Source organism: Aethalodelphis obliquidens, unplaced genomic scaffold (assembly GCF_003676395.1).
Source record: "Aethalodelphis obliquidens isolate GAN/ISIS:26980383/991018 unplaced genomic scaffold, ASM367639v1 scaffold37, whole genome shotgun sequence".
Classification (NCBI taxonomy): Eukaryota; Metazoa; Chordata; class Mammalia; order Artiodactyla; family Delphinidae; genus Aethalodelphis; species Aethalodelphis obliquidens.
The window spans coordinates 5,639,350-5,660,963 of record NW_020837981.1 but is presented as its reverse complement, the minus strand read 5'-3'; the positions used below and the strand labels follow the sequence as shown (position 1 = coordinate 5,660,963).

The 21,614-nt window shown below is 47.1% G+C and overlaps 1 protein-coding gene across 8 annotated transcripts in view; it reads left to right on the top strand.

Annotated features, from left to right (window-relative positions):
* Positions 1-21,614, top strand: part of TSPAN14 (tetraspanin 14) — a 55,039-nt gene that overhangs the window by 19,165 nt on the left and 14,260 nt on the right. For 6 of the 8 annotated variants that reach the window (XM_027129718.1, XM_027129713.1, XM_027129717.1 and 3 more), the window contains exon 2: positions 7,465-7,562. In XM_027129718.1, the coding sequence (XP_026985519.1) occupies positions 7,482-7,562 (81 nt within the window). In that variant the 5' untranslated portion in view covers positions 7,465-7,481. Of the gene's footprint in view, positions 1-7,458; positions 7,563-18,505; positions 18,684-18,724; positions 19,281-21,614 lie in introns of those variants that run through there. The other 2 variants (XM_027129720.1, XM_027129719.1) reach the window with 2 other exon arrangements.

Genomic DNA, 21,614 nt, shown 5'->3' with positions numbered 1-21,614 from the left:
GACATCTTTAGCAGATGGCCCAGCCAGATCTCCCTGCACAGAAACTCACCTGCCCAAGAACTCAGTGCTACTAGTCAGTTCTTAGGCATCTATTCTTAGTCATGAGGATTACCAAAGATTGCTAATATCTGAAGAAAGTACCTAACATGAAAGGAAGCAAAACAAGTAGGGGGGAAAAGGCAACTTGAAATAAATATTCTATTTAGAGAGAATATTTTGAAAAAAATTAGACATTTTCTCAGAGAGATAAGAGAAATATTATATCTATGAAATATGAATAGGATACTCTACAAAAGGAACATTTAGAAAACAAAAAAGTATTAAAAGTTTAAAAGAGTAAGAGCAGAGCAAAAATATCAGAATTATTAGAATAATTAGAATTATTATAAAGTTGAAAGAGTCTTCCAGAAAATAGACAAGAAAGATGAAGAGATGGATAATAGAGCAGAAGAGGTAAGAAATTTAAGGAAGCAGCCCGGGTTCCCATATCCATTAATATAGGAGCTGCAGAAGGAGAGAACAGAGAAAAATGCAAGTGGGAAAAATCATCCAGAAAAAAATTTCCTAGAAAGATATAGGTTTCCATATTGTATGGACTCATCAGATGTTGAGCCAAGTGGATGAAGATAGACCAGTACCCTGAAATGTCAGTGTGCTGGGGAGAAAGGGATGATCCTACAAGTTTACAGAGAGAAAGGAACAGGTTAAATACAAAGATCAGGAATCCGAGTGGTTTCAGCCTTCTCAATACCCTGGATTATAGGTAGGGCGACGCCTTCATTATTCTCAGTAGAATTGACTCCCAACCTAGAACTCTATACACAGCCAAACTTTTATTCAGAAATGAAGGTAAAATAAAGATGTTTTCAGACATACAGGGTCTGAAAAACTTCCCTTTTGCCCTGAAGATTTCCTCCACAAAGATGAACGAAGACTGGCTCTCTCGTAGGCTGTATTCCAAATGAGGCAAAAGGGAGTTCTGGGACCCAGTCCAGATTAAAGCCGCTCAGAGGATTCCAGGAGAGGTTTCTTCTGGAAGAAGAACTAGAAGTAGGACATCTTATGTGAGTGAACTTATTGAGAGGAGATTTGGACAACTGGCATTGAATTTGGGGTTGACTGTTAATAAATTCATAGAAAATTAAACAAACAGAAAAATAAGAATTATTAACTCCAGAGAACAAAAAGTTGTCTAGGAAAAATAATCATGGTAAGACAAACATATCATATACAGAAATTTCTAAGAGATATTTGGGAAGTTAACGTCAAGACCAGCTAGAAGTTGAGGGAGTCCCTGGAAAGGGCAAGGCCTGGCCTTGAGACCTGGGATCTGCTGTTTTTCTCAACACAGCTTTTACAGTCGCTGATTCGTAGATTATGTGCAGGGACAATTTTGAAAAAAATTAAAGCAACAGCAAATCTAGAACACATGGCCTGTGATAAGGGGAAGTCCTGTTTCACAAAACTCAGGGGTGCATGTAACTATGTGTGCCCTGGATTGTTAAATGTGCTTCTTACTGTGGACCATCGTAAAAAATTTGAAAGCCATTGACTTCTCATTGCCAGTTCCCTTTGCACACTTCTGAATTGTCCAAGTATTTTACAGTTGAGCGTGTGCTACTTTTTAAATTAAAAAGTGGGAGGAAGAGGGAAGAGGAAGGAATCTTACAAGTTAATATTATCCCAAAGTAGACGAGCCCTGTTTACTTTGCCTACAGAGGTCATCACATTTGGGGGGGCCAGCATCCTCCACCAGCAGTGGCCTCTGTTTATTTTTTTAAATTTTATTTATTTTATTTTTTTATAAATGTATTTATTTATTTATTTTTGGCTGCGTTGGGTCTTTGTTGCTGCGTGCCAGCTTTCTCTAGTTGTGGCGAGTGGGAGCTACTCATCGTTGCGGTGCACAGGCTTCTCATTGCGGTGGCTTCTCTTGTTGCGGAGCACAGGCTCTAGGCACGTGGGCTTCAGTAGTTGTGGCGCGCAGGCTCAGTAGTTGTGGCACGCAGGCTCAGTAGTTGTGGTGCATGGGCTTAGTTGCTCCACGGCATGTGGGATCTTCCCGGACCAGGGCTCGAACCTGCGTCCCCTGCATTGGCAGGCGGATTCTTAACCACTGCACCACCAGGGAAGACCCTCAGTTTATAGTTTTAATACAAAGGTGGTAATGGTAAGTGCGATGATGAAAACCTTTTTAGAAAATCACTTGTATGTCTACCAACCCATGAAACCATTTTCACGCTTTTAGTTTCCACTTTGACCTTTGACCGCATGCTTACAAATTGTTTCATAATTGCAAACCAGCATGTTTAGATTTCATACTTAACTCATATTGTTTTTCTTCTTTTGGTTTCTTTCCTTGAGGCAAATTCTGAGTCATGAGTTTACTGGATTAAGGGTCTGACTTTTCTTTTTTTGAATTTGAATGTCTGTAACTGTATTGCTTACCAAAGAGTTAGTAACAGTTTACTCCCATGCCAGCAAGGTATGCATGCACTAGCCTCACCGTGGCTTGCCAGCAATAGTGGTGGTGATTTTGTTAAACTAAAAAGTGTAAAACACTATCTGCGAGTTGCCTTTAAGTTTCATTTCCAGTGACTATGAATATTTTTCCATTTATGAATTGTATTGTCCTTCCATTTCAGTATAACGCCCGTATCCTTTGTCTATTTGTCTAAAACTAGGATCTTTTGTTAAGTATGAATTTTTTGTTTTCTTTTTTTTTGACATAGAAAATAAACTCACGTTCACCAAAGGGGAAAGGGGGTGGGGGACAGATAAATTAGGAGTTCGGGATTAGCAGATACAAACTAGTACATATGAAATAGACAAACAACAAGGTCCTACTGTATAGCACAGGGAACTATATTCAATATCCTGCAATAAACCATAATGGAAAATATCCTGCAATAAACCATAATGGAAAATTACCTTGCTGTACAGCAGAAACTAACACAACTTTGTAAATCGACTAAAGTATGAATTTTTATATGTTGCAGATAGTATTTACCCTTTGTCATAATAGCTGCAGCTGCAGGTAGCTTATCATTTGTGTTTCCTTTTTAATTTTAATGTTACTTTTAATTGTATGGGAATTTAAAAACTTACCTGTTTTATATTGATATTTTTGTACTTTTGATTGTGTTTTCCTTTTGGCTCAAAAGTGAAGGAGATTGGTGCGTGTGTGTGTGTGCGTGTGTGTGTGTGTACATGTAGCCTTTAATATTTAGATTGGTTTTAGTGTGTTATTCAGTTCCTCTCTGATCGCAAATGAGCTATCTCAACACTTAAAATAATTCTGACTTTCCCCCTTGTTTTAAGAAGTTGATGTTTTGACAAACACATGCCTCCTATTTGCCACATAAATGCTTTATTCTGTTTTGATAACTTTTGGAGTTGAGATAGTTTGTGGACTTGGAATTCAATTTTTCTGATAATTGTTTTCTATGCAAAAAACACAAAATAGCTTTTGGAGATTCTTCTCAATGGTGGTGGTAATTAGTATTTGTGAAAAGTTTATTCATCTTCTGTTAGGAGGCAAAGTTCTTAGTCTGTGTATGTATTTTAGGGTAAATGGTCTTGGTGTTAATTGGTTAGCTGGTAGAGAGCTGAGTTCTGCCTTCCTCTGACGTGACTTGGGTTACCAAAGAAGGTGAGAAGTCAGGGACCACAGTCACTCTGGAGTCACTTTGGCTAACTTTTGGGTCGGATCTGGTTTTGGTTTCAGCGCCGCTGTCCTCATCGCCTTCTGTTCTTTGGTCCTTGGTAAATTTCGGGTAACACCTCAGGCTGGTGTCCGCGGAGCACTCAACAGTCTTTTCTCCTTCACTGAGGTTCTGAAGCTGCCAAGCCAGACCTCAGATGCTCATTGGCTTCATTCCCCCCCAAACCCAAGGCCCTGCGTTGGAGGATGTGGCTTAGGCTAGGGTCCAAACAGGTCTAACTGTTACCTCCTTCCATTTAAATTCTGGGACTTGCCTGTGTGGAGACCTGGATCTTCTGGCTGAAGTTCAGGACCTGCTTCTCCACCTCCTGGTCCCAGAACAGAGCGAGCAGGTCAGGAGTGAGAGGCAGCCTTTCCTCCCTGCTCCTTAGGTGAAGTATGGGCTGGGGTCACTCTACTCACCTCCTGGTTCGTTGAGTGCCTTCTCTTCCCATGGGGAGGAGGAATAAACAAGTGGGTGAAGAAAGACTAAACGGTTTCCTGTCAACAGTTTCCTCTTCTGTGGGTTGGAATGGGGAAATAAGTGTCATTGAGACACCCTGCTCCAAGACCTCATAAGGTTATTTTGGTCCAACACAAATGGCACAGTCCTCATGCGAGTGCTCTGGCGGGGGAGGGGGGTGGCAGGCATGTAAGGGGACGTATCTGAGTGTGACACACCATCTGATGGATGATTAGGGTGTTTCTTTCTGATCATTCCCTGGCATGGACCTGGCTGGTATAGTTTCGAGTGTTTAAGTTACCAGGGAGTGAGGGCTTGGGGTTTACGTCATGGTGGTTGAGATTCTCCGGGTGTGGGTTCGGACCCTGACATCTATGAAAGCAGAGTTATTTCCTGGTTGTGAATCTTTGTTGGGGTGAGACCCTGGGAGCCCAGTGGAGAAGAGGGGAGCAGATGGTGAGAAAAGCAGCCCGCTGCAGAGAATCCACATTCCAGAGCACAGGCTCCCTGCAGCCTGTGTGCCAAGGAGATCGCTGTGGCCTTTCCATGTTCTCCCTGCTTACCTGGCTGGAGCTGAAGGAGACCAGGGATCTCCACATGGAGAGTCCCTGTGTCACCTCAGGGTCATCGTTTTTCAGAGGCCCTGGGCAAGCGGGTAGGGATGAGGTCTGCAGTGCTGTGGAAAGCATACAGGCCAGTGCTAATTAGCTGGCTTCTTTGTGGAGCCAAGACCAAGGAGGAAGAAGGGAACCTGGCTTTGTTTACTGCTTCAGAGCTCTGGGGAGAGCTCTTTACTATGCTTAGGTTAAATGATGTCCAAGGAGCGCCCTCTTGGATTCCTGAACATTCGGGTACCATGCCTGAGCAGCCCTCCCCAGTCTCTGGGGCCCAGTTCCATGGAGGGCACAGCCATCCACTTTCTGGCTTCTTTAGGATGCACAGATGGGGAGGTGCATTTGGCCTTCCAAGGAGCAGGATTGTCTTGTCCATACAAAGAACGGGGTTTCTACCACTTAAACATTTTTCTGCCTCATAGGTCGTTTCCAGCCAAGCTGGCTGTTCTCTGTCTTAAACTTACTTGAGTTTTAGATTAAAAAAATTTTTCCTGTGTGGATTAATTCACTCATCTGCAGCTAGGAAGACAAACCAGTGCTTTGGGGTTTTGTAATCTGCAAAACACAAGTGGGTGAATTTTGGTTACTTTTAGTTAATTGCTTACCAGGAGCCATCACTACTGCACTCCCAGTCTCTGTGCTGCAAATACAGCTGACAAGGTCCTTCCACCTTTGCAAGATCCCCAGAGGGACTACAGCCTTCTGTGCCCAAGCTGATACCTCGTCCATTAGGCATGGCAGGAATCACCTGGGGAATTTGTCAAAACTGGAGATTCTTGGCCCCAACCCAGACCTGCTTATCAGAATCTCCAGAAATCTGTGTTTAGAGTAAGTCATTTTGATGCTGCTGGCTGATCTCCTGTGACATTAGGAATCAGTCGTTAAGGCCCCATTTTAGTTGAGGATGCTGAGGCCCTGAGAGGCAGACGCTTGCCCAGGTCAGGTCATGTCGCTGAAGGAAGGAATCTCTGCCTGAGAGCTCCTTTTCCTCTCCCTGCAGCCACCCTGTGTGGCCCAGGCTGTGTTCAGGCCTCCTGTGTGTCCTTGTGTCCAGTATTGTCCCTCATTACCTGGGGTTGTGTTCACACGCATTCTCGGAGGGCAGTTTTGTAGAATTGCTGCTCTGCTGGTGGGATGGGGAAGTGGGCATGGGGCTGCTGGGTCACTGCCCCTCCTTGGCTGGGTTTGAGGCCAGGCAGGCCTGCACTCCCAGCTGGGCCTTGACCACGCTCCCATTGCTCCTGGAGGGAGGGGAGCCAGTGGATGGTGGTGTCCAGGCTCTGCCTGTTGGTTCTGCTCTGTGGGAAGGATGGTGGAGCAGTCAGAGCACCCGTTTCCAGAAGGATGTGGTTTTCATGTCCCTGCTTGGCAACACGTTCTCAGAATGTTACAGACCAGTGACCAGGCCACCGAGGCCACCTTACAGGAAGGGATTTTGCCGTTGCGGGTGGTTTGTCTCCCCACTGCCAGAGTAGCCTTGTTCGTTTTTGCCTTAGGCTCTGGGTTACATCTTGTTCCTCTCCTCACCCTGCGGAGTGGGGCGAATGGGGGGGCGGGGAGCATTCCCCGTGAGCCTTAGATCCCACCCTGGGGGTCAGCTTGAGGCAGGCGCCTGCCTCCTTCCCCACCATTCAGCCACTGTTTGACAGCAGGGGATAATGGAGGAGTTAAGGGTTCACCTAGGTTGCCATTGGGGTTCAAAAAGGAACATAGTAAAGGTGGGCCAGGCCCTCGGAATTCACTCCCCTTTGAGGGCACCCTCGTTTGTGCAGGCTTTGGCAGATGGACACAGATAAAAAAGAGTGGCCCCTCCTTCACCCTGTGCAGTTCAGTGTTCTATAATCCAAGCTTTACTGCGGCCCCAAGAGGCCAAAACAGTGGTCCTGGTAGGTGGGAGGTTAGGCAGAGGAAGGGGCAATGGGGTGAGGGCTGGCTGCTGTGGGCTCACAGGATCTCCCTGCCCGGGCCAGGGTGCTCTGCCTTCCTTACCCTTTGAGGGTGAGCTTGGGAGGTTGTCTCAGAAAATGTTAGATGAACAAATATGGCTTTTCCTGACTGGTCACTGTTAGGTCACGTCCAGACCTGCCCTTTCATCTCTTCTTCCTAAACGCGGCTCTCAGTGGTCAAGCCCTCATTTCTTCCTTTGGTTCCCTCGACTCCTGGCTGCTCTGCCCCAGGTAGCCGTGGGTGGAAAGAATGTGGACTGTGGGGAACCCCCAACCCCCACCCCCACCTCCCTGCCTTGGTTTAGATCCTGGGCCCTGTTGTTTTTGTCTGGCTGTTGGGCAAGTCACATGACCTTTCTGAACTCCTGTTTCCCCATCAGGAAGTGGGGAAATCAACCCAATGGAGAGGTGATGAGATAATGTTTGGGAAGGTTCCCAGCAGAAGTCCTGGTATTTAGAACACACTTTTTAAAAATCACCGTTCTCCATTCTTTCAAAAATTCTCCTCTTATTCTTTTGGCTGTTTATGGAAAGTTGACTTCACCTGATTTTTGTCTAACCTGTAGCTGCCATTGATAGTAAACCCACGTCTGGACTAGTAAAAGAGCACAGGGGACAATTTGGGGATTTCTGGAGCCTGAGTCTGTATCTTGCCTTTGCTCTTTCCTTGGGGAGCAGGTTTTGGGGAGATGTTTCCAAATTGAACCAGCTGTCTCATCACTCCTCCTCTCTCCACAGATCCTGCTTCTCAGAAGATGCACTATTATAGATACTCCAACGCCGAGGTCAGCTGCTGGTACAAGTACCTCCTTTTCAGCTACAACATCGTCTTCTGGGTGAGTGGATGAGAGCAGCCATGTTCCCTGGCGTATTCCTTAATTAGTAAATCATGCTTCTTCATGTTCTTTTGATTTGCCAGAGCCCCGTGAGGCTCTGGGTGAGGTGGCTGACAGTCAGGGTCCTGCCCTCATGAAACCAGTAACAAGTATTGGGTTGACCAAAAAGTTTGTTCAAAAAACTGGAAAATCCAGTTCCGTTCAAAACGGAAAAACCAGAACAAACTTTTTGGCCAACCCAATAAATTATAAAGTAGACCGTCAGGTGCTGCGATGGGGAAGGCCAAGGTGATTGAAGACTAGATTAAGGGGCCCTACCCCAGCCGTGGGGGTTTAGGAAGATGGGGCTCTGACCCAGATGCGTGTCGGTTTCCCTCCATCCACACCCCAGGAATGCCCCAATGAGACATCAGCTGCCGGGTCCTCTGTGCACATTGGACTGTGGGCCAGGCCTTGTCCTGGGCTCTGGGAGGTAAGGGCAGACAAGGGGAGTAAAACCCTGTCCTTGTGGTGCTGGTGTTCAATCAGAAGGGGTGTTAGCCTACTGAGCCTCAGAGCAGGGAGGGGGAAGCTGCTTGGCCAGGGTGGTTGGGAAGCACATTCTAAGGAGAGGTGGCTTGTAGGCTGAGACCTGAGTACTAGTGAAGACACAGCTATATGGGGTCTTGGGAAGAAAGCTCCAGGTAGGGAGAGCAGCATGTGCAGAGGTCCTGAGGCAGGAATGAACTTGGCATGTGCAAGAAGCAAAAAGAAGGGCATGTGGCTGGAGCTGAGTGAGTACAGGGCACAGGGGACACAGGTGAGGATGCGGGCATGAAGAAGCCAGGTCATGCAGGACTGTGTGGTTCCCAGTAAGTAGCTGGAATTCTACTTCTGTCAGTAACTCTTGGTAGGTTATAAGTTGGATGGTATCATCTGATTTTGGAGTGATTCTGCAGAGTGAAGGCATGGATGGTGGTCCTATGTTCTGAGATGGGCATTTGGGGCAGAAGGGTTTGAATGGTCTCTTAGCCAGCCACATGGACATGTCAGTGTCCCATACCAGTGGCCATCCTGGAGATGAAAGTCTTGGCCACCATCAGAGGAAGGGGTGACCAGGTCATCGAAGGAGAGTGTATTGACTGAGGAGAGGAGGGGTCTGAATATTGAGATGGGGATGCTAGAGGTGGGGTTGAGGAGGAAAGTCCTCTCCAAAGTTGGCTGTGAGTGAGTGAGTGGCCTGAGATAAAAGGAAGACCAGGAGATTTTGTGTCGTGGAAGCCTTGAGAGGAACCCCTTCATGTAGAGAGGAGTAGGATGAGGACAGAAAATTGACATTGGCTTTGACAAGGTGGAGGGTATGACCTTGACCAGAACTGCTGGGGATGGAAACCCACCTGGAGTTGGTCCAGGAGCCCATGGGACATGAGAAAGTGGAGACCAGTGACTCATGACAGTTCTTTCAAGGACTCTTGCCTTAAAGAGGAGCAATGGGTACTGGCTGGAACTGGTCAAGGGGTTAAGGGAGATATCAGAGCATGTCAGTGGCATTGGTCCAGGGGGAGGCAGACATTGATGCTGTGCAGGAGAGCATGGTGACATGACCGTGCACAGAGGGTTTTAAAACCTCATTTAATACAAGCGTCGAGTCTGCAGCTAGTGTCTGGGTGGGGCCTGATGGAGAAGGAGGGACAGGATAAGTGGTCATGATGCCACATTTGCCTCTACTGAGGATTTTGGCATTTCCTATTTGGACTGGAACTTTTGACATCGAGGCCGACTTACCAGGATCTCTCAGCCTTTCACCCTTGTTTTTCCAGCATCACCCCCTGATGATTTATCTCAAAGTTTGGGGGGTTTTCTGTCCTGGAGAAGTAGGGTAGGATTCAGTGGCTTGGCCATTCACCGCAGGACTTTTCTGGTGCCCAGACAACCTTTCACCAGCAGCCTCATTATTGCCCCTGAGGTAGGGCAATGCTGGTCATTTGAGGTGGTTCCTGTGGGCCCCTCCTAATGGGAGGACTGTGGTTGCCCCTTCCCTAAGATGTGTGGCTTCTCAGACCTGCATTGCTCCCTGTCTGGAGGAGAGCCTTCTGGCCTCACCTGGAGTCCCCAGCCCCCAGCCAGGTGCACAGTTGAGGGCCACCTGGCTTAGGCAGGTGGTTTGACACTTTAGACACTTTGTCCACCCTCCTGTTGTACCCCTTGCCCGGTGGCCCGCTGTGCTTGCTTGGCCTTACATCCCGACCTCTGACTCTCATCCTGATTTTTGCATCTGGGGTGAAACTCTCCTGCTGCTGCTGTGGCCCAGGGCCCTGGTAATCTCTGTTTCTTCAGAGCGTCTTCGGGATAGATTCTTTGCTCTTGGGAAGCTTTACTAACTTGCCCAATATAATACATTTGCAGCACCAGATTCACATAGCAGAGTTCATGAATCCAGAATTGTAGCAAGTCTGCTTGGTGATTCAAGGGGGCTACAGCGTTATCGGAGTTTTACAGAATTGGCAGTGTCTGTGGTCGAGAGTTAATCATTTTTCAGTTAGTGTGCACTGGGGCAGAACAGGACAGGACAAACAGGAACAGTCAGGAAAACGAGGCATGAGAGCTCTGTTGGGAAAATGAGAGGGGGAGGCTGCCCGGCCCCTCCCTGCTGGGTTCTAGGCGGCGATTTGCTGTCTTCATCTGCACAGGAGCTGGGAATGTGGAATGAGGCTTGGGAATTGGGGCGCAGAGCCCTTAGGGAAGTGCATGGTGCAGCGGGGGTTCCTGGGTGCCAGTCTGGACTCTCAACCTGAGCTGATTTCTTTGTGAAATACTGCTGTCACCTGCCTGCTGCCTGCCTCACAAGGTTGTTGAAAATGAGTAAGATGATGTGCCAAGCCCTTACCTCTTCAGAGAAGTTTTCTTCTTTAAATGGAGAAAATACAAAAGTAGAGGAATATAATGAACCCCCCACCCCGGCTGCCATGTTCCCATCAGCTAGCTTCAGAAGTTACCAACTCAGCCTATCATGTTTAATTTATATCTTCCCCCACCTTGGATTATTTTGAAGCAAAGCACAGATGGATCATTTTGCAGAGAGTTTTTGTTTGGTTTCGATGAATTAACAGTGAGAAAGCGGAGCAGAAGGATGACAGCCTTGACGGTGGACTTGGGCTCCTTAGGCAGGTTTGAATATGCAGAAGCAACCTGTTGAATTCTTTGACCAATTCCAGGTGCTGGAACAAGCAGAGGTTTTATTTAACAGTTTGCTCCATCCAGAATTATTTTCACAGTAACGTTCTTTATAGCAAACACCTGTAGCACTCTAACCGTTTTTTTTGTGTTTTTTCTTTTTAAGCTGTCTCCTTCCAACTTCAAGGCCGAGATTTTTCCAAGGGACCATTAATACTTGCTTGAGGCGAGAGATGTGGATGCCCACAGTGTTTGTGTGTGTTCTGAACTGCATGTTTTACTGGGTGTACATGGAGCTGGGCTTCATGGGGATCTTATCACAGGGATGTCAGGAAAATGCTGCCACCACAGCATTTTGAGGGCACTAGCACTTTTTACCCTTTCTCGGTTTTTTAAAATTATTATTATTAGTTTAAAATTTATTTTATTTTATTTATTTTTGGCTTGTTGGCGCTTCGTTGCTGTGCGCGGGCTTTCTCTAGTTGCGGCGAGCGGGGGCTACTCTTCGTTGCGGTGTGCAGGCTTCTCATTGCGGTGGCTTCTCTCTTTTCTTTTTATAAATTTATTTCTTTATTTATTTTTGGCTGCACTGGGTCTTCATTGCTGCGCTGGACTTTCTCTACTTGCCACGAGCAGGGGCTACTCTTTGTTGTGGTGCGCGAGCTTCTCATTGTGGTGGCTTCTCTTATTGTGGAGCACGGGCTCTAGGTGCGCGGGCTTCAGTATTTGTGGCTTGTGGGCTCTAGAGCGCAAGTTCAGTAGTTGTGGCACACGGGCTTTAGTTGCTCTGTGGCATGTGGGATCTTCCCGGACCAAGGCTCAAACCCATGTCCCCTGCATTGGCAGGTGGATTCTTAACCACTGTGCCACCAGGGAAGCCTGGTTTTTTAAAATTACAATCATTCCTTGGATGTGTTAGACCTGTTTCTAGGGCAAAATCTCACTTTGACACAGGAAAATGCAAATCAAAACCACAGTGAGATATCACTCTCACCCATTAGAATGGGTATTATTAAAAACCAGAAAAATAACAAATGTTGGTGAGGAAGTAGAGAAACTGGAATCCTTGTGCACTGTTGGTGAGAACGTATAATGGTGCAGATGCTATGAAAAAAAGTATGGTGGTTCCTCAAAAAGTAAAAAATAGAATTACCATATGATGCAGCAGTTCTCCTCTGGGCATATACCTAGAAGAATTGAAAGCAGGATCTTGAATAGATATTTGTGCACCCTTGTTCGTAGCAGCGTTATTCATAATAGCTGAGAGCTAGAAGCAACCCCTGTGTCTACCGAAGGATGAATGGATAAACAAAAAGTGGTCTATACAGGCCATGGAATATTATTCAGCCTTAAAAATGAAGGAAATTCCTACGCATACTACAACATGGGTGAATCTTGAGGACATTATGCTGAATGAAACAAACCAAACACAAAAGGACAAATACTCTATGATTCCACTTTTATGAGGTACATAGAGTAGTCTGCTTCAGAGACCCGAAGTAGAATGGTGGGTACTAGGGGCTGGGGGGAGGGGAAAATGGGAAGTTACTGTTTAATGGGGACAGAGTGTCAGTTCTGCAAGATGGAAAGAGTTCTGTGGACGGTGGTGATGGTTTCACAATACTGTGAATGTACTTAATGCCACTGAGCCATACACTTAAAAATGGTTAAGGTGGTAAGTTTTATATTATGTGTACTCTACTATGATTAAAATTCTTAAAAATATCTCACTTTGACTTGCAGAGGAAAGGAAGCTGGGAGGGGCTTACAGCCTTTGTCTTTGTTCATTCTCACCCCACCTGATTCCACAGAGAATTTGAGCTTCCCTGGTTTTGCTGAATGAATCCTCTCGAGGGATGATGCCGATGATGCCTGCAGCTCCCACCACAGACACTGAGTTTAATCTGCAAAGATTCTGATAAAGCCCTTGCCTGGATTTATTTCAGAGGTGGATTAAAAGTGAAAAACGGAGACTGCTTGTAGGCACAGACGACAGAGAGCCCCCCACTCTGCTGTGGACCTTCTCAGTGACAAGGGCAGGTCTGAGCCACAGCTTCCCTGCTTGTAAAATGCGGGAATTCATTGCTGACCCTAATGTGCAGCCTGTTTCTGGGTGAGAAACATGGACATTTGTGCTCTGTGACCAGCATGGCTTGAGGCCCCTTCCTTCGAAGTAACAGATGCCTCCCACGAGTAGGGTGAGCATGTAATTTGTGCTCCAAGTTGGGAAACTTTTAAGAATGAAAGAGAGATTATTAAGAATTTTGCCAGAACAACAGATGTGCCCCAGGACTGCCCCAGGCAAACCAGGACAGTCCCTAACCCTAACCCTTCCCGAGAGAGGCAAAGCCAGTCTGATGTGGAAGGACCTAACGGCAGCTCCCTGCCCTTGCTCCCGTTTGTGGCATTTTTGTGGGTGGATGGTCTTAACTCTCTTTGTCTGGCCCCACAATGGGCTGTTGACTCTGGATCATTCTAACCGTTAGAGAATTGCCCTTACTTGAGCTGAACTCTGTCCATGTGATATCAGACCCCAAGGCCTGATCCCTAGGTCTGAGCGCAGATGGTTTCTCTGTTTCCATTTCTTGGTAATTCAATGCAGTCAGAAAGGGAAAGTCTAGTGTTTTAATAACATGTGTAGACTATTTCACTTCCACTGCTGAGAGGTGGTACCTTTTTTCCCTTCCAGTTTTATTTACTAAACTTTTGTAACTGCATGGAAATTCTAGAAGACTACACAAGGCATCCCAACTTGACTGTGTTCCCTCCTTCAGGCTCCATTTTCCTGTCTGCAGTCACTCATAGTTTCACATCTTGGTGAGAGTATCCATGTGATCTTGAAGTGTGCGTTTTCGTATCAGCATCACCTGGTGTAGAACATTCCAGGTTGCCGCACAGTCTTCCTGATTGTATTTTTGGAAATTCCTATATTGGACATTTAGGTTGTTTCCAATTTTTCTACTATCCTAGATAAGGAGCGGTGATTAGCTTTTGTAACACAGATTCTTCCCTTTGGGGAAAGGGGAGAAATTATTTGCTGGGATAGATTCCCAGGAGTGAGAGTAAATGAGTCAGAAGGTGTGTCCATCGTTTTGACCGGCCTGACATTTATATAGTCATATTCTCCAGAAGGGCTGCCCCAATTCATAGGAAATAGACCGCCTTATCTTTTGGCTCATAGGGGTGTGTGTTTGTGTATTTTTCCACATTTTGTCTTGCCAAGACAGAGGGCGAGGATTGCTTAATTAGAGACTCCGCTAGAACTAGGAGTTGCTGATCCGTTTAGGGCCTCAGCTCCTGATCTCACTGGCTCAGGCGCATCTGCGGCTGGGACCACCAGGAGGGATTTGCGAGGATGGGCAGTATGGTGCACTGTGATTATTCCCCAGGACATATGATTATTACACACTCACAGGGTGGCGTCAGGTCTAAGTAACTGGTGGTGTGTATAACTCTGCTTCCTTGGCCGGTAAATAGTCAGCGTGGCCCAGTCTGCTGGGGTGATTTGTCATCTATGGGGGAGTACCCTATTCCCATCTTGTTTGTACCTTTTTTTTTTTTTCCCTAGAAATGCTTTAAAAAAAAATCACTTCTAGGGACTTTCCTGGTGGTCCAGTGGTTAAGAATCCGCCATCTAGTGCAGGGAATGGGGGTTCAATCCCTGGTTAGGGAACTAAGATCCCACATGCCGTAGGGCAACTAAGCCCACACACCGCCACTACTGAGCGCGTGCGCTCTGGAGCTGGCACACCACAACTAGGGAGAAGCCCGCACGCTGCAACGAAAAGACCCCACGTGACACAACTAAGACCCGACGCAGCCAAATAAATTAAAAAAAAAAAATCACTTCTATTGAAGTGTAGATTAAATAGAATAGGCCTCTCGCCTTCTGAGATGGCCCACACTCTGTCTGTGGAGTGTATTTCTCCCAAGGCCATTCTCGCCTTTTGAGACAGACTGCATTCTGACTATGGAATATGTATCTCTATAAATAAATCCACTTCTAATATACATACTGATACATACATACATAGAAAGAAGGAAGGGAGGGAGGGAGGGAGGAAGGAAGGAAAGAAAGAAGGAAGGAGGAAGGAAGGAAGGATGAACCTGTACCCATTTCAAGTGCTCAGTGCACTGAGCTGGCAGCTGTATCCTCCCTCCCCTCTCATCATGATCGCCTCGATGAAGATGTGAAACGTTTCCATCCCTCTAGAAACTGTCCTTATGCCCTTCTGTAGTCACTCCCTCCCCACCCTTCCTCTGGCAACCACTGATTTGCCTCCTGTCACTTATATAAATTAGATTTCACTCTCCGATCTGACTTCCTTTAGTTTAGGTGATGTTTCTCTGTTGTTTTTCTGCTTTTATTTTATTAATTTCTTTAAAAGTTTTTCAAAAATCATATTTTTATATTTAAAAATTGTGGTAAAACATACATAACAAAACTTAGAATTATAACCATTTTTAAGTGCCCAGTTCAGTGGCATTAAGTGCATTCACAGTGTTGTGCAACCGTCACCACCATCCATCTCCAGTCTATTGCGCTGATTTCTGCTCTTTTTATTATTTTCTCTCTTCTACTTATTTTGGGATTATTTTGTTCTTTGTCTGGCTTCTTAAGGCAGAAGATTAGGTCATTGCTTTTAGATCTTTCTTCTTTCCTATAGTATAAGTACAGGCATACCTCATTTTATTGTGCTTCCCAGACACTGCATTTTTAGCAAATTGAAGGTTTGTGGCAAGCCTGCATTGAGCAAGTCTGTTGACACCATTTTTCCAGCAGCATTGGCTCACTTTGTGTCTCTGTCACATTTTGGCAATCCTTAGACTGTTTGAAACTTTTTCATTACTATTGTATTTGTTACGGTGATCTGTGATTAGTGACCTTTGATGTTACTGTTGTAAAAAGATCTATGACTCACTGAAGGCTCAGATGATGGTTAGCATTTTTTAGCAGTAAAGTATTTTTAAATTAAGGTCTGTACATTGTTTTCTTAGACATAATGCTGTTGCACACTTAATAGACTACAGTATAGCGTAAGCATAATCTTCCTATGCACTGGGAAGCCAAACAATTAGTGTGACTTGCTTTATTGCGGTGGTCTGGAACCAAACCCAAGTACATCCAAGGTATGCCTGTATTTGATGCCCTGCGTTTTCTGCATCCTACACATTTTGATATGTTTTCATTTCATTTGGTTAAATGTCTTGTATATGCATACTGTTTATATAATGTGTCTTTTCTTTCCCTCTCTGGCTTACTTCAGGATTTTCTCTTTGTCACTGGATTTCAGCAATTTTATCATGATATGTGCTGGTGTGTTTTCTCTGTGCTCTGTTTGAAGTTCATTGCATTTTATGGATTTGTGGGTTTGTATTTTTCATCAAATATGTGATTACTCCCATCATTATTTCTTCAAACGTACACCCTCCCTCCCTTGGACTCCTTGTTGTCCCACAGGTCACTGAGGTGCTGCTCAGTTGTTGTTTTTTTTAACCCCCTTCTACCATTTAGTTTAGAAGGTTCCTATTGCTTTTTCTTTAAGTTCACTCATCTTCTATAGTGCCTGATTGGCGATTAAACCCATTTAGTGATTCTTCATTTCTAATGTTGTATTTTCTATTTCTAATAGTTCTATTTGGATCTTTTTTATATTTTCTATTTGTCTCTTCATTATGTTTATTTTCCTTTAAATGTTTGAGCATATTTGCAATATCTGTTTTAAAGTCTTTGCTGATTCTATCTTCTATCTCATTTCTGTGTCTTATAGTTACTGAATTTCTTTCCTTGTTATAGGTCCTGTTTTTATTTTCCCACTTGCCTATCTAGTAACTTTTGACTGGATGCTAGATCTAATTTTTCTGCCGAAGTATTCTTCCTGTCTTGGTCAGCTTGGGCTGCCATAACAACACATCACAGGCTCTTTGGTTTAAACAAGAGAAATTTATTTTCTCCCATTTCTGGAGGCTGGAAGTTTGAAATCAGTTTGCCAGCATGGTCAGGTTCTGGTGTGGGCTCTCTTCCTGGCCTGCACATGGCTGCCTTCCTGCTGTTTTCTCATGTGGCAGAGAGAGAGAACCCAAGCTCTGGTCTTTCTTCCTCTAATCATGGAGGCTCTACCCTCATGACCTCATGTAACCCTACTTACCTCCCCGCCTCCAAATACCATCACACTGGAGGTTAGGGCTTCAAGATATGAATTTTGGAGGGCCATCTTTTGAGTCTGACATCTTTTGTTAAATCTTGTATGTGAGATTCATTCATGCTGTGGTACGTAATTGTAGATCGTTGATTCTCATTGTTGTGGAATATCCCATTGTGGGAATATATCATTTGGGTTATTTGCAGTTTTAGGCTATTAAGACCTGTTGAAGTAATATAAAAACCTACCAGGGTTGGGGACCCGGATTATAGGGATGTCCTGGGGTTCGTGTGGCTGAGCTGAAGGAAATCCTGTCTAGGTCCAGATGATTTCAGTGTGATAGTTTAGTGCAGGACTTGGCAGGCTACGGCTCGCAGGCCAAACCTGGCTGTCTGCCTGTTTTTGCACATACAGCTTTACTGGAACACACTCCTGTCCGTTCGTTTACGTACTATCTGTGGCTGCTTTCCCGCTATAACAGCAGAGTGGAGTAGTTGAAACAGAGACCTTCTGGCAGGCAAAGCTGAAAACACTATCTGGCTTACAGAACTGTCAAACCCTAGCTTAGTATCTTGTTCTCTACTCACTGTTAATCACTGAACTGTGCCAGCGATGGCAGGGGCTGGGGTGGGGTGAGGCTGGGGTGGGGGTTCCTTCTCTCCATTGCCTGGGGCGCTGCCTGTAACCTCCCTTGGAGAACTCTGCCTCCCTGCCTTCCTTTCGTTCAAAGGCTCATACAGTCAGATTCCTGGGCAGGGTGTGGTGGGCGTGAGCTCCCTGTTATCAGGGAGCACGGAGATTATGTGGAAGCTGCCCCAGAGCCCTGTGGGTAGTCCTCCCCACCTCCTCCTCGGGCCCCTCGCAGGAGTTCACTGGCTCCGCGGGAAGGGCACATGTGCTTCTGGTTTTCAGAACCACCCTTCCGGCAGGAGGAAGAGCTGGTGTGTGATAGCTGTGTGACCCTGAGCAAGGCACCATCCTGCCCTGGGCCCATTTCCCTCCGGGAAAAGAAGCTGGGCTTTAGCGTCCCTTCCAGCTCCCAGAACTTCCAAACTCCCACAAAGAACTGGCTTGGTTTAAGCTTTTTTTTCATGTGGGACTGTTTTGAAAGAGGCGTTCCTTTTATGCTCTGTTTAGGGTCCAGAGTGATCGCAGTCTGGAGGGGCAAGGCCTCCTGATCCCGACAGATGTCCTGGGACTCCCCCTCAGTGCACTGGCTCTCAGGGCCAGGTTGGGTCTAGGGTCTGTGCCCTCTGGTGTCCTTTCAAGTGACCACGAGCATCTCTGGTGTTCCCTGGACTCCCCAGACCTGGACTCCGGATTTCCAGTTCTGGAGAGTGAGTGCCAAGGACTGTTGGGTTTCCACCTGGCATGATTTATGGTGGCAGAGCTTAGGCAGTGGGAGGTGCAGAGGCCCTTGGAGATCATTGGTCTCTACCTATTCAGTTTTGCAGGTTGGCAAACTGAAGTCCAAGAGAGAGGGATGGCTTGCTCAGAGCCACAGGGTGAGTTAGGAACAGAGCTGAGACAGTTCTATCTTCTTCCACTCCCTGCCCTGTTTTCTTTCCATCATCCTTTCCCCACCTCGCTTGAAAAGCCTCCAGAAGGCATCTGTTTCCTTAAACTCTGCTTTACTCTTGTCTCCAGAAGCCCAATGAAACAGATGCCTCTGGAAAGGAGGACCTTGTCTCAGGACAAAGCTGCAAGTCGTTGGGGGATGGTGCGCAGAGTGCTTTCAAGCCAGCAAATGCTTGTGGCGTCTTGAGGGTCCCCGCGGCCTCTGTTCTGCCTCCATGTCAGGGCAGGGCTCGCTCAGTGCTCCTGGGTAAGCACATCACTCGGGATACTTCTTTGAATTCTTACAACCCTCCTATGACCCAGGAAGGGTCATCCCCATTTTGCAAACAAAAACAGGCTCAGAGAAATTTCTGGACTCGCACAAGTCCTGTCACTTGTTGCAGGGTGGAGCCGGAACCAGGACTGGCTGACCCATGCTATTTTTTCAGCGCTGCCCTGGACTCCCTCGGGTCTCGGTGCTTACTCTTGGGTTTCCTTCTTGTTTTTTTCTGAGGCTCCCTCTGGTGGCCCAGGGGCAGGGGTTCTGTGAATGTCACCCTTCCTCAGCCAGGGGAGTCTGCAGGAATCAGGGGCCGGCAGGGCACGGCCTGAAAGCGTTTCGCGGCTGCTGGCGGTTTGTCTCGAGCTTGTGGAGGCAAGTCCTCTGGAGCCGCAAGAACTGCCTAAGTGCGTTCGCGCACTGAAGTGAACTCTTACAGGAGACCAAGCCCGCTACATCGTGGGTGATGAGGGGCTGCTTTTGACCTCCTTGGCGTTGGAATCCTCCTCCAGTCCAGCAGGGCCTGGCTACATGTCTACACTTCCGCTGTGTCTGGGACCTGCTGGGTAAAGGCTTGCCCACTTGGTGAGTGGACTCCGTGTGGCTTCTGAAACAAGGCAGGGCTGGACCAGCCCAGAATGCCCCCCAGGAGACCTCTCACCTTCTTTCACAGGGGCCTTTGCCTAAGGTGGAGAGGTCACTACTGAATCTTCACAGTGACCCCCAAAGAGGGCCAGACTGGACACAGAGTGATCCTCCCCACCTGATGATGTGGGACGTTGGCTTTAGGGTTGCACAGCTTAGAAGGCCCTCCTGCGGACTGCCGCACCGCCGGGCACTGTGACTGCCCCGTGTGGTGGAGGGCACAGGCTGGTGCCCACTCTTCCTGCCTTGGGTGGCTGCCCTGAGGGCAATGAGATGACATGATGTCAGAACAGAGACATGCAAGTTTGTGTCTTGACGTTGCCACCAGCTAGCTGTCTGACTTTGGGCAAATAACCAAATCGTTTTACATCGGAACTTTCCCATTTGAAAAATGGGGGTAATAGTACCAGTGTTATGGGGTGTGGAGGGCCTCTTTAGGTGTATTGTGTTTAATGCAGCACCTGGCACCCAGGAAAGGGTGGTGCTACTTGCCCTGGTGACCACCGCAGGGTATGCACCTGAGGGTCCAAGGCTGGCCTCCCTTTGGGCTTGGTGGGAGTTGGGCTCCACTCTTTGGTAAGGAATTTAATCAGGTCATAGAAGAGAGACAAAGGAGGTTACTCTGAGGCTGGAAGGCACCTTAACTGTCACTCCCAGGTGGTTGGCAGCCAGGAGGACAGCCCAGCTCCATAGACCATCTGTCCCAGGGAGGTCCAGGGAAGGGTCTCCACGGGGAGCCAGGCAAAGCTGGCCAGAGTCCTGGATCATTCAGGGGGCTGTCGTGAGCTCCCAGACAGGTCACTTCCCCAGTTTGGTGTCTCCTTGTCTCTAAAACAACTGTTGGTCCCTGAAGGTCCTGCCTTGGACCACTGTTCACTGAACCCATGATCGGACATGGGTCCCTGCCCCCCCAGTTCCTGTCTTTCTGGTGCAAAGTTAACTTTAGTTCTTCCTGTAAAACAGAATGGAAAAAAACACAAGCTCTCATTCTTAGAGCCCCGTTGTTGTGAGAGAAGGAGAACTGGGTTGCGGTGGTAGGGAGCTGGTGTCTCAAGCTGACTGCATTCGGCGAAGGGTTTCTGAGGGGCAGACCTTCCTCACTGTCCCTCCTGGCACCGGGTGGTTGGTGGGTTGTCATGGAAAGTGGTTAGGCAACCCTGAACAGAATAGAAAACATTGCTGCCCTCAGAGGGCTTAAGTGGGGGGGAGGCACAGTAGACAGACAGACAGCTCATGTGGTCTAGGATATGTGCCATGAAGAAGATCTAGCAGGGAAGGAGATCAGGAGTGATGGATGGGGAGCGTCCACATAGCATGGCAAAGGGAGATGTGTTTGAGGAGGAGAAATTTGAAGAGACCTGAATGGAATGAGGGAGGAAGCCAGGAAGGGATATGGAGGAGGAACATTCTAGGCTGAGGGATCTAGTCAAGGCTCTGAGGCAGGGATGAGTTTGGTGAGTTCAAGAAACAGTAACAATACCAGGGTGGCCCAGAGAAGGGGATTGGGACCGGGGAGCCGGATCGGAGATGGTGTTGGAGACGCATGCCACAGCATGGCTGCCCATGTTCTCGTGGTCTACGGCAAGGAGTTTGAATTTTATTCTAAGTGTGAAAGGAAGTCATCGGAGCATTTTGAGGAGGGGAGTGATCTAGACATATTTTTAAAGGATTGTTCTAGTTGCTTGGGGACCTGTGGGGAGACGGTGGGGAGGCCCCTGCAGGGATGAAGCATGGATAGGTGGGAGCAGAGAGGGTATGCTATGTATTTTGAAGGTAGGACTAACAGAGGGGTCCTGATAGGTTGAATGTGGAGTTGGAGGGAGAGAGCTGTCAAGCCTGAGGTCTAGGTTTTCTGTCTTAAATGAGTAGATGGTCAGTGGTGCCATTTGGTGAGAAGGGGAGAGGTGGGGAGGAGCTGCTCCGGGGTTGGGAGACCACAGCTCCATTTGGGGGCACGTGAAGATTGAAATGTTACTAGTCATATTCATTGGACAAGTCAAGTAGGCATTGGGGTGTTTGACTCGGGAGCAGCTATGGCTGGAGGTTAGGATTTGTGAGTCAGCCGTGTTAGTTATGAGATCATCTAGAGGGATCAGGGGAGGGCAGGGGTCCAGGACTGAGCAGTGAGGTTCTCCAGCATTTAGAGGGCTCTGAAAGACGAGGACAAACCCACAAAGGAGACCGAGAAGAAACAACAGGGAGGGTGGAAGACAATTGTGTGTGTACACTTGGTGTCCCAAAGCTGAGTGCCTCAGTGACAGAGAGAATGACCAG